Genomic DNA, 19299 nt, shown 5'->3' with positions numbered 1-19299 from the left:
TCCATTTCAACTTTAATATGATTTGTTCCCATCATTTGTGCTTTGATTGAAGACAGGATTATGCCTTTCCATTGACTTATTTATTTTCCTGCAAAGAAGTTAGTGCATCAACCAAAAGAATCAACAAATCAAACAAGGAGAACAGCAAGCTAATTTTATGTATTCTAGTTGGAGATGGGTGATTTTATATATATATATATATATATATATATATATATATATATATATATATACACACTAGACAAGGGAATGAGATTATATATCCACATATATAATCTCTCTCTTCTTGAGTTCTTGGCAAATGGTTAGTCCTGTGGTTAGGAGTGAAGACAGAGGGTGGAGGTTGGAAGGAAAGTTAACGAAGAATGCATACCGCTTTCGGCTTCTGCAAAAACGACAAGAAAAGAATTGCAAATCAAACAATTTGATAATAAATTGACTGACACCAGGAGGAAGGGAGGAATAAAACCTTTGTTTCAAATCATTTGAAGGATGCGTGTGAAAACAAGGTTTATCAGCCAAGCATGAGAACAGTGTCATGGGTGGAGCCAACAACAGAGAACATCCTTAAACACAGGTCAAAGGTAGGAAGGTGGGAAGGAGAAGCAGCTTCTCTAGATTTCCGTCCCTGGTCCATTACAACATGTGAGAGCATGAGGAGCAGGCCTCTCACAAGTATATATATGTATATATAAAAAGATGTTTGGTCGGGTACATCCTGTCTTCTTGGGGTATGATCCACATTCCCTCCAGCACACCTTTTTGCACAGGCACTCATGTGCTTCCACACCGAGACCAAGCCACATTGAGGATTAATGCTGGCAGCTGCGCACAGAAAGCCAAGACAAAGCCAAACAAGTTCTTTTTTTCTTTTTCTTTTCTTTTCTTTTCTTTTTTTTTTTTTTTTTTTTTTGCCTTTTCTGGGGGCACTGGGAGGAAAAACAAAATCTACAACCTCTATCTCTAGACATTGGCTTTGGTGAAAAGAGCTCTGGTTTATGAATCAATGAGAGGGCCTATCAAAGAGGAGGCTGTATCTTCATGGGACCTGGAATCTGTTTCCTTAGAATAGGGCCTGGATCCTAGTGGCACCCTCTCTTTCCCTGTGACCGGGGGTGGTTAGGGAAAGCTGAGTGGCTGATGCTCATGGCTTGGTGCAGTCCTCTCCTGCTGTGAGATCATTCCAGAAGGGTCAGAAAACACTCTTTAGCATCAGCACCGCTTACATGGTGGCATTTTTTTTTCTTTTATTTATTTATGTTTTGAGAGAGGGACAAAAGTGATAAAGAAAGAACACTCCTCTTCACAAAGGCGTACTGACTTGGTATCACAAAGATTACTATGCGCAATCCCACATCCCCAACCCCCCAAAACACAAGGACTCACAGTCCCCCCTCCACACATGTGGATGCAAGTAAGGCTAGCAAAGGGGAACAAACAGTAGCCCTAGGAAACCCACTCTAACTGTGGAAAGACAAATGGTCTCAGCTCTCGTGGGCTCAAATGACACTTGTAATAGTCTTTCCCTTGCCAACATGGAGAAGAAAAATGTACCCTTCCATACACGGGAAATTGCTACCACCGTGTTCTACAAACGGCCACCAAATCTACCTTTTTCTCTTCCATTGTCTGGTTGATTTTGATTTTCAAAGTACCTCAGCATTGGATCAGATTGGCTGTGGACAATCTGACCTGACACATTAAAGGGAGGGACAACAGAGGATCCACTTGCTTGTGATCCAGTGTTCATCTTGTTTTTGCCACAGACACACACTTGGAAATAGGCATTTGTGTGTGTGTGTGTGTGTGTGTGTGTGTGTGTGTGTACACATGCACATGATCATTTGTCAAGATCCTGAAAACTCCTTGAATGATGCTAGCAGGCCTTTACCGTGTTGCCTTACATTCTATTCGGTTATGAAAATACAAGTTGGGGCAGGCTGCCCTCTGGCCTTGTGAACATTTTAGGAGCAAAGGCCTCACTGGAGCAGGGGCAGCATCTGGATACATCATTTCAGAGAACAAAAGCCAGACTGTCTTTTAATCAGCTATCTTTCTTCCAAAACTATGACTAAGAATTTCAGGTCCAAGATCATCTATGTTATCTAAGGCACCTAGGACCTAGGAACCCCAGACCACCACCACCAGCAGCAGATTCCTGTTCATACAGTGCTGCCATCAACCAGCAGTAAGGTCATGTATCGACTGGGATGTTATCTATTTCAACCAGACCCCGTCCCTCCTTCGTCTGCTCTGCACATCATTAAGTGACAAATAAATAAATAATGAGAGCTCCTGCCTCAGAGCTCTTCTGTCCTGGCTAATTTACATGAGGCTGATCTCCTGCCACCTGGCTGTCCGCTGCAGAGGGAGAAACACATATGGTGCACAATAGGCTGCTTGCAAATTGGCTATTGAGAGAGCTGGCACCTCCCATCACGGCTCTACCACGGGCTGTGGTAAAGAAGGCCTGAGGCCACCTGCTTTTTGCTTCCAGCCATAAAAGGGACTTCAAGAGAGGGTCTGTTCCTGCTTTCTTGTGTAGAAGGGATAGCATAGTGGGTAGAACTCCTGGGATGGAATGCTTTCTCTCCTGTCATTCAGGGAAACCTCTGGGTGCCCAGTGGGGCCTGGGATGACTGGCTGGACTGGAATAAAAGCTGCAGTGTCTTAAAATGTATTGCAGGATCTGGGAGGTGCTGCATTGCGTTCCAAGCAAATAAACCATAAAATGAGAAAGAGGAAACAGACAGACCCTTCCCAGGATGCACACTTCCAACACGAATGTCAACTTACCGGCTCTCCCGGTTGGCAGACTTGTACTCAATGGCTATCATCAGGAGCTTAAGCTTCACAAAGCACAGCCTGCAATGAGACAGAGAGACCTCCCAGTCAATGCTTGGGCATACCAGAGTCTCATAACAAATACCATACGGACTTCCAGTTCCCTAAAGCGGTCATTATCCAGAGGACCATCAGTCTACCCCCAGGTGCCCAAAGCAGGGCTAGTAAAGTGACACCTCCCCAATCTTCCCCATGAAAGCTGATTTCCTCCAAGTGATAAGGTACTGGATGTTCAAAGTGCAAATTGGGCTCTGGTCTGAGTGTCTAGACACAGACCCCAAGCAGAGATTTGTGCCTGGAGATTTAGAGCAGCCAGATTCATTAGTTCATTTCTGGTAGTAAAATGTTAACTGCAGTGGGAGGGAGAGACCTGGAGCAGTGTGACCTGTTATTTGGTTTCCATTTTGGTCTTTTGTACAAATGGCTCATATTGTTGTTCAGAGCAGCCCCTGGTGTGCATGGAATGATGGCAATAACACTTAGCCTCCATCTAAGTGCCCAGCTCCATCACGTGACTACAGCTTGGTCACTCCTGGCTCCATCCAAGCTGTCTCACGTCCTCTGCCCAGGGCTCTGGGCTGCAGACCAGACTGCTCTCTGTTGGCTTGTTCCTGCCTCCCCACCTTCACTCTTGTACCCTCTCTGTACCTCAATATCTTCTCTTCTCTTCCAAACCATCTTCCGAGGCCACATCCAATCTAACCCCCAGATCCAAGTAATATTCTAGCTATGCTCTCCTCACAGACTTCATTTTCAAAACTTTTCTGGTGCCTTGACTGTATGTACACATGCTATTTAGCTCCTAGCTAAGTTCACCCTGGCTGTGGCTGCTTCTCATAGTTTTGTGTCTCTGAACACTCTCCTTGGCTACAGAAAAGTCTTCAAGGTATTTGGAATTCCCCCTACAGTGCACGGTGAATGGGGGGGGAACATAGAGGGCCTCCATAAAGAGATGAATCCTACTCATTGTGTCTCAGCTTCAATAAATAAATAGATAAACAAACAAACAAAACAAAGAAATAAATAAAAAGTGGTGTCCTAACATGATCATGTAAATGGAGATCCAAGGTAGTAATAGTGATGTGGAGTAGAAAATTCAAACGCAAAGGTTGAATGAAGAACGGGCAGTAGGGTGTAAGGTTGCCAAATCCAAAATGAATTTTGAAAACTATGTTAAGAGGTGAGAGTCACAAAGAATAAGATATAAACCTGAAAATAATATAGTACAGTTTAGATTAAGATGGGCATTGACTATTTAAAGAGATAAGAGCTCACAGGAAGAAAAATAAATGAACCATTTATATTATGCATCACAATTTGCCACAATAAGCATTATCATGTATTTTAGGTGATATTCAATAATGAAACATTACTTAAGTGATAATGAAAAATGGACCCTGGTTCGTTAGTGTCAGTGTAGTAAAGGGGATGAGGTACAAGATCAAAGGGCAAAGCCTTCCTTGGTGGCTCTCCTTATCTCTCACTACCTTCCTCCATGGGAGATACTATCCTTCTCTTGACACCCCTGTTTGACGGGTGGTGAAGCTAAGACCCAGAACGCCCACACAACCCATCCAGTGGTTAAGCATTAGGCCTCTGGCTGACCAGGAGGGAGATACATCTTCCCCTCCAGTGTGTTGTTAATTGAGAAGGAACAATTCTAAGCTAATGTACAAGAGAATCAATAATAAATTTCTAGAGCTTGACAACTCTTTTGTAGAAATAAAACAACTTGTAAGGATAAAGAGTGACTGGAAAATGGGTATGTCAATTTGTCATGGTACAAGAGGACCACCCTGAAGATGCAGAGATCACTGGAGAGCAGGAAATGGGAATGAGAGGGTATGGAGAAAGGGATTTCTAGGGGGTAGAAATGAAAAGAACAAAAGTCCTAAGTCAGGAAAAAGTTCTAAATGTTTGAGAACCAGATACAGAGCCTGCAAAGATGGCACTAAAAGCAAGTCAAGACAAGCCATGAGTGGGTTGGACAGCAAAGGGGATGAAAGGTCATACGGACTCTGCTTGCCCTAACAAGGCACATGCTGCTTATTCTAAGTAAATAAGAGATGTGGAGTTGAGTTGACTTTGGGTGTGGATACATGTGTGTGGGGAGGTGCATGTGACCAAAGGTCAACCTTGAGTATTGTTCCTCAGACATTGACTTTTGAGACAGATCCCTTACTGGGAGATGGAGATCACCAATTCTGCCAGGCTGTCTGGCTGATGAGCTTCAAGGATTTTCATGTCTTATTCCCCAGCACTAGGATTACAAATGCATATGACCACACCTGCCTTTTTACATGGATGCTGGGCACTGAACTCAAGTCTTCACCGTCCTTGTACAATGTGCACTTTACCAACTAAACCATATCCTCAGCTCCTGTAGTTCATTTTACATGATGAAATGACTTAATAAGATAGGCTAGGCATAGAGATTTGTGGCTTGCAAAATAGGTGTTGGTGCATGGTGAGGGCCTCACATTCTCTTTAGAGAATAAGATCAATTGGCTTTTGTTGGATGGGAGGTCCTGGCTCCTCAGTATTACCTTCCACAGATAGTCAGATTTCAGAGGAACACTTCCATACAAGAGTATCTGGGCTCTCCCTATGATTTAAAGGCTTTCTGTTTTCTGTCAGCAGTCTAATGACCTGGACTTTGAGGGGATTGTGTAGATCAATTCTGAAACACCAACCCAAGTACTACCAACTTTAGTGGGGAAAATGTTCTTAATTTATGTTCCACAACATGCAATTAACTCCTTGTGCTGCTGATCTTTCTTTAGTTTAAATTGTTTTTTATATTTAAATATCATATAACTTATGTGTTGTTTTTGAAGCAAATTACTGGGTTAAGCACATACTATTGAATGTAAATAGTAGCCAGCAAATCTGATCTCAGTAGGGCTCATGCAAAATTAATTTGCTCATGACCTGTGGACAACTGTCATTTATTATTCTCTAGTTTGTGGGATCAAAGATCTTAATTGCTTGTATGTATTTAAGCCTACTGGTGGGAAGAAAAGGGTGATTCCTAGTAAGTGTGCATTTAATTGCCTCATGACATTTTGACTAGGATCAAATGTGGTAAGGGTTCTTAAGTGTTCTTCTTAATTGCTACAATGCCATTTACCAGCTAGATATAAGAAGCAAGGATCTTCCTCATGCAGGAGGGTCAATCTGATCCAGTCAATCTTTACAGATGGCTATGGGGTGCTATATGGGTGCTGGGAATTGAACCCAGGTCTTCTACAAGACCAGCCATCTCTCCAGCCCCTCATATTTGTCTTATACAGAAAATAAACTGAAGTCCAAGGAGGGCAAATCCACAAGCTCAAGGTCAAATGGCTTTTGCATAAAAAAATAAGTAGAGAAGCCATCTCCATGAAATGTGTGCTGCTGCTACTCTCGGGATGGAGAAAACCCAGTGATGTCCAACATGCAGCTGACCCATGCTACTTGACCAACACAGTATTCCTTCAAAAGCTGGACACAGACACCAACATGTAATTTCATATTTTAAAAAATCTGTTTCTTCAGCTTTCCTTGCCAAATCAAATATGGTCACACTGGATCCAACAAAGGGTACACCTTCTCCAGTGTCCCACAGTTTCCACTTCTTCCTATGGCTCAGCTCCCCCCCTTCATCTTTATTGCTATCTGTCTGCCTCTTTATACACATCTATGTTTTAGATATTGCTCAAACAGGTATCCTTTCATATTTGCAAACAATGCTGACAAATAAACTATCAATTAACTGGGAAACAGAAGCATAGCTCTCTGTGGGTATTCAAATCATACTTTTTTGTTACATCTTGCTACAGAGAGCACTAGCATTCTTTGATTTAAGGATGTAACAGAGGTGTGGAGTCAGATGAGAGGTCCGGGGATGGTGGTGGAGATAATGACCACATAAGCCAAAGAGGGAGCTAATATGGTAATCATATGCTTACCCCACCTCATGTGTTGAACTTCTCTAATATATAGGGAACAAACTTTGCCTCCCTGGAATTCTGGGAGTGTAAAGACCTGGCTTTTGATGAAAGCTGCATAAGTAAAGTGGATGAGGAGATAGAAGATGGACAGCAGTGGCTAGAACTAATGGAGAAGAAACAGAATAGAGAGCTAACAGACAGAGCTCCGGAAGTGAGTGCAGAATCCTGAAATAAGATGCTTCTCTTCTTGCTTGCTAGAGACCAAGAGCCTGGGAAAGAGGCAAATGGAAATAATAATAGATAATAATCATGATAAGCTCTGGGAATTTAACATTTGCCTTCCATTAGGCCAAGATACAAATCTAATTTGAAGATACAGAAAGCCTCTTCCAGAGCCTGTGTTACAGGAGGGCACATGCCTAAGAACGTGTCTACAGATGATCCAGAACTGGTGACCTTTGGTTGAATACTAACTCGAATCATTTTCTTTTGGTACAGCAGAATGGGCATTACATACAAATGGCTTTCTCATTAACAACAACAAAAGTAAGTAGAGGTGTAGACTCCATGTAATGTGTGGTGCTGTTCTGTGAGGAACAGAGAAAACCCAGTGAAACCCAACATGAAGTTGACCCATACTGGTTGACCAACATCATATTCCTTCAAAAAAGGAAGAAAAATGTCTCTTCAGCATTCCTTAGCATATGATCTCACTGGAGCCATCCTTCATATAGCTAAAGGGGACCCCTCAAAAGGTACATCTTCTCCAATGTCCCACACAGTGCCCTCCTCTTCCCAGCTCAGCCTTATCTAAACATGATCTACATTCCCCCGACTTCACTCAGCCTGTGGTGTTACCATGTATATAGAACTGCTGTAGAATCACGAAGCACAATCAGGGTTAGGGAAAGGACAAGAAAAAAAAAAAAGCCAGAAAGCCTTCACAGTGTGATAAATAAGATAAACCCAGCCACAAGTTAGTAAGAGTTGAATTCTTGATTTCTAAAATGAAATTTCCCAATATGCTCAGTGTGGGAAGTTATCACTGTTTGCAAAAATTAGAATCAGAGTCCTCTGCTCTAAGCTCTCGAGGAATAGAAATGACCTTTTTTTTTTTTTTTTTTTCTCCAAGAGAGGGAAAAAATGCCACTTGTCACAAAAAGGTCTTAAACCAGCAATCTGCAATAAAACTGTTGTAATAACAAGTTAGATTGCTTTCTTTATAATTATTAAGTAGAGGTCTACCGAATTTGACAACGTCATTATACAAAGCCCCCTTTCTTTTATTGCCAACATCATCTGTTAACTACGGCATTTTCAACCCAGATGTTCCTGAACAAAGGCTCTTAAGAATTAGAGTCCAGCTGTCTCTAACTACCCAGAGAGAAATAAATTGTCCCTGCCATTAAATCAGTCCCCTTGACTGGAAGGCTTACTTGCCTGTGCGAATGAAGCAGGGAAAGCTTGGCATAGAGTTTGCACCTTCCAGTGTGCTGACAAAGTGGATGCAAAGACGGGGCTTAGAGCAAGGACTCTGCCATCAGGAAAGTGGCAGACAACAGAAAAACAGCTCCTAAACATGTCTAAACCCATCAAGCCTTCTAAATCCAGTTCCTCCCCAAAGCACCAGCTCCCCTCTAGCTACCCAGAAGACTAGGGACTTCAGGATAACTGCCATAATCACAGTAGAAGTGATTCAAACACTGTGGCCTGAGAAACAAGGGCTTTAGGATCAAGGAGCTAGAGGGGGAAATATCCATATTCAACTTTAATTGGAAAGGATTGCTTCTGGAGATGAGAACGTCTACTTCAAGTACATATTTTAAACAGCAAGACTTGTAAGACTGAGCACCAAGAAAACAGAAGGGATTTGGGCTGTTAGTGGAGATGGTGCTAGACCTTACTTCTTCATGGATTTAATGAGGGTCAATGGGGAGGGTTTCAGAATACATCTACATCTCAAATACATGCACATCCATGCATGCCTAACACACACACAGTCTCCACAGCAAACCTAAGACATTTAAACTTCAAAGTTATTTAATTCTTTCAGGTGGGAAGTTAGTATTTTCCTAAAGTCCCAACAAACCCCCTTTGGGGAAAGTCTCATTGTCACGCTTTCCCTGAAACACACACCCTAGGGTGTATACTTTCTCTGCACACTCAGTTACCAGCTGAGATCCTAGCAGCTACCCTAGTTCTAAGTGGACTCTTTGCCTGATGTCTCTGTCTAGAATTCCGAATCTGCATCAGCCTCTGCAACCTTGTTTGAGGGATTCAGTGGGGTTTATTTGCAAGTGGTTTATCTGATAGTACAGAAAGTACTGCTTGCCACCTTGTCAGTTCCAGTACAGAAACAGTTACCAATGTTACACTCACATCTGTGGTCATAGATGTTCAGCTCTATTTACAAAACTCCCAACATAAGAGACTAGATAGCATCACCTCTGAGAGGAACTTTTTGTTTTGTTTTTCTGAGACAGGGTTTCTCTGTGTAGCCCTGGCTGTCCTGGAACTTGCTCTGTAGAACAGGCTGGTCTTAAACTCAGAGATCCACCTGCTTCTCATGAGTGCTGGAATTAAAGGCATAAGTTGCCACTATTTAATGGAAAATGTTTTGTTTTTTTTTTTTTAAAGATGCAACTCAAGTTTTTACATAAGTTCTGTCATACATGCCTTTCTGAAGTAGGGCTACCATGTAACACATGGGCTTGTCTGACCTCTTTCTGCTTCAGATTGAGATTGGAAGGTCCTTTGCAAGCAATCAGTAGAATCAGAGAACTCAAGTTGGCACTCGCTCTTCTTTGTCTGAACAGTGCCAATCTTAACTTTCTTTGTGTGGTTTCTTTTGAAAGATCTGTCCTTGCAAGAGGACACAGGAAAAATCCAGTTTTCTGAATTCCAGGCATATGGAGGCAGGTGGATAAGTGAGAAAATGGAAAGTCTCCCTCCCCAGAGTCGGCTCCATTGCCTGAAGTCTGCACAGTAGCAGCCACACTTTGCAGCTGGGCTTGGGGGCTGAACTGCCCTTCAGCACCTCCCACTGCATTTCCCCAAGTTACCCAAGCATTAAATGCTTGGTATCAAAGCTGAATCTTAACTGCTCCATCAGCTGCAGAGAGACGGAGAGACATGTCGTATTTTAAATACACCTCTGGTCCTAATCCCCTCTGAGCTGTAAAACCTCACACAATTAAGCTTTTATATTTTGCAAGTGATGAATGACTGACTAATAGGCTCGCTGTGAGACTCGGGACCTGGAACTCTGTGTTCTTGCCAATCTGAGTGCTGAACCTGCTTTCTTCTAGGTCATTCTGCCCACCTTCTTCTCCCACCCCACCTACCTCAGCATCCTCACCTTTGCTGGCTCTCACAATGAAACTCCTACCACTATTGCCCCTCAGAGCATCACATGGCAAACTGTAGCTGGTGTGCCTCTTACCCCCATCTACAGGATACTCATTAGGAAACCCCAAAGGAGCACGTGTGTCGAGAAAACTCCCTCTAGTACTGTGTGTTCCAGCTTCTCTATTCCCAGAAACTTGACCTTTACTCTCTTCTGAACCAAAGTTTCTTACAGGATCAGCTCATCTAAAAAGGTGCCTCCTCCAGGAATCCTTCCTTGGTCCACAGGAAGACTCTCCAAAAGCGTAACACCTACATTCCAGCTGCATGCACTCAGCAAGCATGTAAGAGCGGTATAGCTTCCTGATATGGGCATGAGCTCCCTCAGCCCAATTCCAAACTCTGAAGACAGCACTAAAGGGAAAACAAATTCTTTACTTGGTATTCAAAAGAGTTTTTAGTAAGTTTCCATGTTTAATAGTTAATCAAATCTAAGGCAAAGAGCTTGACACAATGGTGAAAATATTCTAATTCATTTACATTTCTATCCCATTGACTTGTGACTAATAACTGGAGACTTTATTAAACAATAAAAGTAAAAAGAAACTGGAGCTGCCACAGTGTCTGTTCCTCCCTCCCTTTCTTTCTGCTTATATTTGATGGGAGTAGGGTACAGGGGGATGCAGATTCCAGAGGTAGGCTAGATCAGTAACAGGTAATGAGAGATGAGGAACCTCATAATGTGCACCCAGCATAAGGCCGGACATCTGATGCCATCACAGGAAAAGTGCACAGACACTAAGAATCTTCACCCAGTAAGCAGCTGGCCTGGGGGCCCAGCCTCAGTCCTCTGTGACTTCACTCTATGCGTTGTACAGTGTCATGCTGTGTGCACTCTCAAGAATAAGATCTTTAAGGGGGAACGGAACCCTAACCTTCCTGTAGGCTTGATACTGGCCATCTGAATCTTTACAGGCACTTGCCGGGGAGGGAGGGGAGCAAGAAGGGAAGGAAGCAGGTGAGTGCTGGTGTTAGGATCCCAAACTGCTGCTGAGAATAAAATTAATGCAAAAGCTCTGACCTTTTTTCAAAATCATGTATATGTGAGTATGTATGCATATGGGTGTGGGTACCTACCAAGTAAGAAGAGGGCATGAGACTCCCTGGAGCTGGATTAACAGGTGGTTGTGAGTGGTGCTAAGAACTGAACTCTGGTCTTCTATAAGAGCAACAAGTATTTTCAGCCTAGCTGCTGAGCCACCTCTCCAGCTCCCAAAGGCCCAGATCTTAACATGACCCCCCTGTGATTCTATGATTTGCATGAAAGATGGAGCTCAAAGCAGGAGACAGAGGCTATTAGCCCAGAGTGCAGGTTGGTATGCTGGGAGGATGGGGTAGTTAGTTTCATGTCCTCAGATTTCAGATATGGATCACCTCACTCACTAATTTAAAAAAAAAAAAAAAAACAACAACAACAACAAAAAAAACCATTAATGTGTATTTTAAAGTCTTTTTCCAGATTTTAACATCTAGAGATAAAGCATGGACATCATTTTATAAGTTCCCCATAAAAGCATTAATGAGCCAGCATTCAAGTGTCACTACCCACGCTGCTTTCAATTGCAGGAGACTAGAGTCTTGGAACCCTGGTTTTGTCAGCGGTTGTCTAAGTTGTTTTAGAAAGGTGCACCCAGGTCCTCTGAGTCTTGAAGTTTCAAGCTAAGAGGTCTCTTGTGCACAGAATGAGATGTTTGTATTATTCTGATGCCCCTTGTCTTGTCAATATAAACATCACTCTGCTGTTGTGTGTAGCTGGGAGAAAATGCAGGTGAAGGCTACATACGATTGCTCTTTTTGTCTAAATTAGCTCCTGGTTTGCGAACAACATCCCAGCTCTGGTCACACGAGGATGGACTCAAACAGCTGCTACAAGGACTAGAATCTCATGTGGCACACCAGAGACCTCTTAGCTTGACATTCTGATGACAGGAGCTTTGGAAGCCTCCGCCTCTCCTGCACTGCACCAGCCCTTTCTGGTTTCTTCTGAGAAGACCTTCAATTTCGCTTGCATCTGCTACCTTTTCTTCTTGTAGGACTACTCTGCCTCACTTCAGAGAAAACTCCAGCTTCTCACCGGTTCCCACCTGCTGGCTGGCATGCTGCCAGCCCAGGGGAAGAGCAAATTTATTTCTTCTCATGCTTTGCCACATCATGGGTTGCACAGTGTTCTAGTGCGGTGCATAATTATAGAAACGACTCTGAAAACTGTATATTTATCTGTGCTTTATTATACCCAGAATATTCCCCGATTCTTTTCCGTCTCCACAAACTGGCTTAAAATATATTTGGGCGTCCTTTATGTCATCTTGAAATTGAATAGCCCATTCTTACAGTAATGAAAATACTTACGCGGCAGCCTGGTGATATACAACACTACACTCTAATTACAGCTGCGCTTTAATTAACCTGAATTGAAGAGTGTTATCATTAAACTGCTGGTAACTTTGAGTTATGGCTTTTCTTTAATTTAAAGTAGAAAACACAGATAATTAAGCCTCAAGATAATCAAATGCTTGAAGAGAGCTTCAATGTTTTGGGTTGTTCCTAAATCTCATTAAATGTCCTTTCTTTATTGATTAGTTCCACCTCTGCCGAATTGCTGCATTAAAGGAATAATAGCACCAGGCTGAAAACATTCTCACTCACATCAGAAGTTGCTTTTTTTTCCCATTCAAAAGCTTTACTGAACAAATACTAAATTCACTGACAACGAGGTACGTCTAAGAGATCTTTTCCCTCGTTAGAACATGCTCTAAAGACGAAAATCAATCAAGGGAAATAATTCATATTTTACTAGTGCTCTGCCTGACAGGAGAGCTCCCTCAGAAGCCTGGCTTTCCCACCCTCCTCTTCCTCTGCCCTTCAGTTCTTTTAAAGATCAAGGGTAAGAACTGCTCCCCCAGAGGCTGTAGCTGAGATGCACAGCTGCTAAAAGCCAGACTCCTGAGTTGGCATAGAAGGCTGTTGGAGTTTCACATGGCTGGAAGAGGACAGGGACCTGGACTCTTGGTGACACTCCACGCTGGTTTAGGAAAATGCATATACAGCCCCTTCATTAAAGCAAGTGGGGGTCAGTTAGTGTTGGGCAGAAACATGGATCCTGTGTGGCCAACTCAGATTTTAAAGAGTCCAGCAATCCAAGTTTTGCTTTGTTTGTTTTTGTGAAATGCTATGGTCCAGAAATTCCAGCAACTAGCCTTCAGCAAATTAAATAATACCAAGGACATGGGTCCAGTGCACCCTGTGAGTATTCCAGTTATAGCCTCTTGGGGGGAACAATCCTTATTCTTAGTCTTTAAAAGAAGTGACGTTTTTCCCAGGGGAAGAAGCAGAGAAGGGCACACATGCTGGAAGTACCAGAGCGCTTCCCTGGGAGTACGCCTGTCAGGCACACCACTACTTAAACCAGGAAAATGAACAGCCAAGGAAAAGAGCTTCGAAACATCCCATCTAGCATCACAGGGCCCCAGTCTGCTGCCAACTCTGCCTTGATGCTCAGACCACCCCTGTATTGACCACAGAAGGCTTCAAGGGCCTTCTTAAAGAGCCCTTTGTGTGTTCACTTGGAAGTTCTGACTTCTCTAGACTGCTCATCAGAAATAGGCTGTGCTACAGAGGAGGATACCCTACCAGCATCTTGGAATGGTTAACTTCATCCCACAGCAGAAAGAAAAATCACTCTCGGGAAAGGTGCTCAAGGGGGCTACAATAGGACTTCCATTTCCAGAAAAGAACTTCCGAATCAATTACCTATTCACTTTTCCAGTCCATTTAGCATTTAAACTATAGCTTTAGAGACAGGGTGAGAAATTTCTGTAAACAACCAAACCATTTTGGTGTGCTTGGGGGTTTGGGTCTGGGGCCTGGCAGAGAACACCTGCTGTGCTCCCTGGCAGAAGTTTCTATCACTCCCTTCTGCGTCCCAAAGACCCTGGGTTTCCTTTACTATGCAGGGCTCTACATAGTACAGTTAGATTTCCAGCTCTAGAATCCCGGATGGTGGGCTTGGCTGGCGAGTGGCTTTTTCTCTCAGTCTAGACACACCTGTTTCTTTCCAGTTTTTATCAGTGAGACAATTTATTGACCTTTGTTAAGGTGTCAAGTCCTAATGGGTCAGGCTTAAAGGTCCACCACTTTCAGAGTTGGTGTTTTTGAGGAAAGCATGACCCCTGTTTGATTTTGTTTCAATCCAGAGAGTCAAAGTGGTAGAACTGGGGGTACTGTCATGCCTCAAGGCGGACACCTGGAACTCCAGGGACCAGAATACCTCATCTTCTAGGGGGTACAGGGTATGGCCTGCTGCAAGTACCCTGGGAACCAGTTCAGATTCTCGCTATTTAAGGCTGGCAGCTGTGTGCAGGGCCTTTTCAAGGCTTCCTTCTGTGCACTTGGCAACACAGTTCCTCAGAAAATAGCAAAAGCACTTTGAATGTCTATATATCATGGACTTAATTAGGAGGGAGATAAAAATTCCTTTGTCCTGGAACTGGCAAACTTTGACTTTTTTTTCTATTAAAAGCAGATAGGGGCTGAAGGTGAAGCCCTGGGTTCAGTCTCCAGTACCATAAATAAATGAATAAATTAAGTAAACAAATAAATAAGTGATGAATAAATAAATAAAGGAAACAAAGTAAAACAAGGGCCACTTGAGTTCATGCCACCTTTCAAAGGCTTCCATCTCGTAGTGGCATTACATAAGATGTACAGGCAAACTGCACAAATTGTAAGTGTGTATAAATCAGGGGTCCAATCTTAAGATTTTTGGACCTAGAGGATTAATTGGAGTCAGTGTAACACCTGCAGGCAGGACCTTGTCTGGACATGCTTTCCTATCTGCAGACATGGAGGACTGAGGCCAAAGGAGCCCCTCAGTGAGAATCAAGTGTCCCAACCACTATAAGCAGAGGTGGGAGGCTGTTTGTACAGACCCAGAAAACATCCTGAGAGGCAAAGAGCATCCAGGGAACAGTCACTTACTCACAAACAGTAGGGAAGGACAGACCCACGAAGGCACTGGAGAGATATTCTGTGTACATTTCATTGGAGACTCCTTCCAAGTAGTATTTCTGCCACGTGTCTTCCTCAATCTAAGAGAAAAATGTACAGGAAGACGGTTTGAAGTACACCACACACTGACAGAGAAGAACCGCAGGGAGAGCCTTAGTTAAACAAATAAATGTACTAGTGAAACAATGACCTTCCCAGTGGATAACCTTCTCAGAAGCTGGGGACATACCCAAAGAATGCCCCTTAAGCTTCCAGTGACTTCCAAAGGTATTGAGTTCAGTAGATTTCCTTCAAAGCACTGCCTTGCTCTAAAAAAAAAAAAAAGTTTAACTGTGTGTATGTGTGTATGTGTGTGTGTGTGTGTGTGTGTGTGTGCATGTCTTTCTGTCTGTGTCCATATGAGAGTATGAATGTATGTGTATGTGGGTGTGTATGCTAGAAGAGGGTGTTCAATATTGCAGAGCTTGAATTAACAGGCATTTGCAGAATAAGAGTTATGTGAGTCCTGGATCCAAACTTGGGTCCTCATGATGATGTAGCAAACTTTCTGGCTAAGATACATCTCTAGTCCCTTGCTTTGTTTTGAACCTCCATTATTTTTAAGGCTGTGGGGACATGGGACCCATCCACAATAATGGTGGTCAGGTTATCAACTGACACAAATTTCTGGAGAGCAATGTTGTAGGTGTTTTAAAAATTCAGGAAACCATATACTCCTTTATGTAAGCCTCCCATTTCAAGCATCTACAGTGAAGTATTTAAACAGGTAAGACAAAGTCATGGAGTTGTGGGGTTTGTGCCACTCTTGAAACATGTTTCTACACTATAATCACAGACACATACCTTTGTTATTCATGAAAAATTATAAATAGCTCAGCTCACATGAAATTTTAAAAATCAATGGGGAATCCTGATGAAAATGTTCTTTTGTGTGTGTGTGTGTGTGTGTGTGTGTGTGTGTGTGTGTGTGTGTGTGTGTGTGTGTGTATGAATGCTCTGTGGACTTGAGTACCAATGGAGGCCAGAAGAAGATATCAGATCTTCTGCAGTGAAAGTGAAAGGTGGTTGTGAACCACCCAATGTGGGTACTGGGAACTGAACTCAATTCTCTTAATCACTAAGGCACCCGCTCCATCCTGTGATTTTATTTTTGAAAATTCTCTCTGGTTTTATATTTATAGGTCCATATGAAAATTTCTAGAAATGTTTATAGCATAAACCATAGCAATTATCTCTGAGTGGCAGAATACTAGTTTTTAAAATAGATTAATGTATTGTCTAAAGACTTTTATACAAACACACACACACACACACACACACACACACACACACACACATGCACTATACTCTATATATTTCTACTTTGGAAAAAAAGATTTTTTTGGCCTACTTAGAATATCACAATAAGCCAATTATAGTTTCAAAGGGGTCATGCCCAAAACTTCAATAAAATGTACATTTTTGGTTTTTCTAAATAAGGTCTTACTTTGTTTCCCAACCACCATCTCCAAGCAAGGTGATTTCACTGGAGTTAGTCTTTGAAAACTAGCAAATTAGTCAAGAAGGCAGTCTGGAACCAAGTTCAGGGGGTCTCCTTGGCTGATTCTGAGCTGTAGCCTCCTAGGCTTTACTTCCTGTGACTGCTCAAGTTATAGGAAGACAACAGGAAGCTGTTCCATCCACAGCATAGCTCTTTACAACGTGGTGTTCTGTTCTTGGGCTGTGAGGAATCCTAGCCATGGCTGATCAGTCAGTTAACTGAGAGAAATTTGAGAAATTGGACTCTGAGATCGAAGGACACATGGGAGCCTGGGAAAGGGCAGAGGCTTCATCTATGTGGTTGTGCCCCAGCAGCCAAAATCCAGAATGGAAGTTTGAGGAATAAATGGAACGCTCCCCACTTCCATGCTGCTCATCTGCTTCATACTCAGCCCCAGCAATCAGGCAGTAAGTTAACCTCCTGGGAAGGCGCTGTTCCTGCCTGCTCCTGTATGTCCTGAATTAGTTAACCAGTGCCATGGGCTATCAGCTGATTATCTACAAACTGGTCTTCCCCAGAGTGGAGTACCTTCAAAAAGGAGTCACTTACCATATCTGTTGCTAAATGGCATATTTTTTTTTAAAAAATCAACCATAATGTGTTCAGCTAAGTATGAACTTCTTAATTTCTCCAAATTTAAGTTCTTCATAATTTTCTTCAAATAAGATATGATATTTAGTAACTCTAAATGAAGTTTAGTGTGCATTAATAAACATTCCATACTACAGAATATTTTAGTAACAAAATTACCATGATTTTTTGATGGTAAGAGGATACCTTAGGAACTACAGTTAATTATAAAACGTGAAGTACTTATTTAATACTCTTTATCAGTCCTTTGAAAACGTCATACAATGTAGTTTTGTCTTAATCAACTCCCTCCTGCAAGTCTTATCAGAACCCCTCTACTTCTGCCCACCCAACTGTGTGTCCTTTTTTCTCTTTTAAATGTTTTAATTCATCAAGTCCAATTGTGTTGCCCATACACTCTTGGATGTGTGTTCATCTACTGGAGTGTGGTTGACATACCAGGAGCCACGCCCCTGATGAAAACTCATGCTCCCTCTCCCAACAGCTATCAACTCTCAGCAGCTCCTCAGCTGGGGATGGGACTTCATGCCCATCTCCTATCTTTATGCGGGCATTTTGTCCTCACACAGTTCTCTAATAATATGTCAGACACTTTTTTCTAATTTAAATATTACAGGTGAGTGTCAAAAACACTGACAACCTTACCTTAATGATACTGTTATTCTTCAATTAATATGGTTTTAATAGTGATCACTTAATTATGGTCATTATTTTCATGCCTCTGAGTGTAAGGAATTAACATTTTAGAACAAATGTTTTATTGTAGGTTAATCAATAAATTTGGTAAATGAATAGAAAAAGATTCTTTATCAACTAACAATATTGTTTATGCTTTTGTTAAACTAAGTGAAACTATAATTATATTTTATATATTTTTACATATATATTAATATATATATAAATATTATATCTTAATTAATTCACTCAGTAAATGTTTACTGAATATGTTCTACACTGAAGGACTTATTCCAGAGGCTGGTTAAATCGGATTTTAACCTCACATTTTTCCTTGTGTTGGAAAAAGTACTACGTTATCTGGCTAGGGTATAAGTGACCATTCTACTAGATATGTCTGAATTCCTTTGATTTTTCCACATGTGTTTTCCCAAAACTTTGCTTCTGTGGCTAACCTGAAGTGGCTGTGGGCTGGAAGTCAAACAAGTGGAAAAAAAGGTTCAAACCATTCTATAAGACACAATCCCTCATCCACATCCACGTGTAATTCTCAGATGGTATCTACAAGGCTAAACAGAGTAGCATCAAGCCAACTGTACAAATGGTGAGGGGTTTAAAATTCACTGTCCTAACTCTTTAAATTCTTTACATGTTTAGGCTATTTAGGCTATTTGCACACGCACAGCTTACAATGTTTTCAAGATTTCTAATTAAGGCATCACACACACACACACACACACACACACACACACACACACACATAAAATTGCTAATTTAATTATATTAATATATTTTCAATAAACATGTAGTTAGTAGGGATGTAAACTGGTACAGCTGCTATGGGAAACAGTGGATCAGTTCTTGAAATCAAAATATAATTGCTATATGGCCAGCAATTCCACTCCTGAATACATAACTAGAGAAAATAGGAAGGGATCAGAACAGCATTACTTATGATAGCTTAGAGTTTGAAGGCACTCAAGTGTCCATGGAAGGATGTGCAGACCCTCAGAGGCACATTGTTCAGCCTTCTCAAGAAAGGAAGGAAATTCTGGCACATGCTACAGTATGGATAAACCTTGACAACATTATGCTAAGTAAAAAAGACCACAGTCACAAAAGACAAATATTTGGAGGGAGAGGGGGTTCAGTTACTTGAGGTCTATGCCTGAAATCCTTAGGCGCCTACATTGCAAAGGTAGCTGTAGAAGTTGGGGGCAGTCATTGTTATCATGGTACAAAGTGTCAATTTTGCAAGATAAGAAAAATTCTGAAGATGGATGGCAATGGTTATACAGTCATGCA

At 42.0% G+C, this 19299-nt stretch overlaps 1 protein-coding gene across 20 annotated transcripts in view; it reads right to left on the bottom strand.

The window, feature by feature from the left end:
- The window catches only part of Kcnma1 (potassium calcium-activated channel subfamily M alpha 1), a 701946-nt gene that overhangs the window by 147707 nt on the left and 534940 nt on the right, over window positions 1-19299 (bottom strand). For 11 of the 20 annotated variants that reach the window (XM_036199301.1, XM_036199288.1, XM_036199302.1 and 8 more), the window contains 2 exons: window positions 15159-15268; window positions 2797-2865 (listed from right to left, as the gene is read on the bottom strand). In XM_036199301.1, coding sequence (XP_036055194.1) covers window positions 2797-2865; window positions 15159-15268 — 179 coding nt within the window. Of the gene's footprint in view, window positions 1-373; window positions 386-2796; window positions 2866-15158; window positions 15269-19299 lie in introns of all 20 variants that reach the window. The other 9 variants (XM_036199296.1, XM_036199299.1, XM_036199286.1 and 6 more) reach the window with 1 other exon arrangement.

Source organism: Onychomys torridus, chromosome 9 (genome assembly GCF_903995425.1).
Source record: "Onychomys torridus chromosome 9, mOncTor1.1, whole genome shotgun sequence".
NCBI classification, from domain to species: Eukaryota; Metazoa; Chordata; class Mammalia; order Rodentia; family Cricetidae; genus Onychomys; species Onychomys torridus.
The sequence above is the reverse complement of the archived record's forward strand: the minus strand, read 5'-3'. Positions and strand labels throughout refer to the sequence as shown.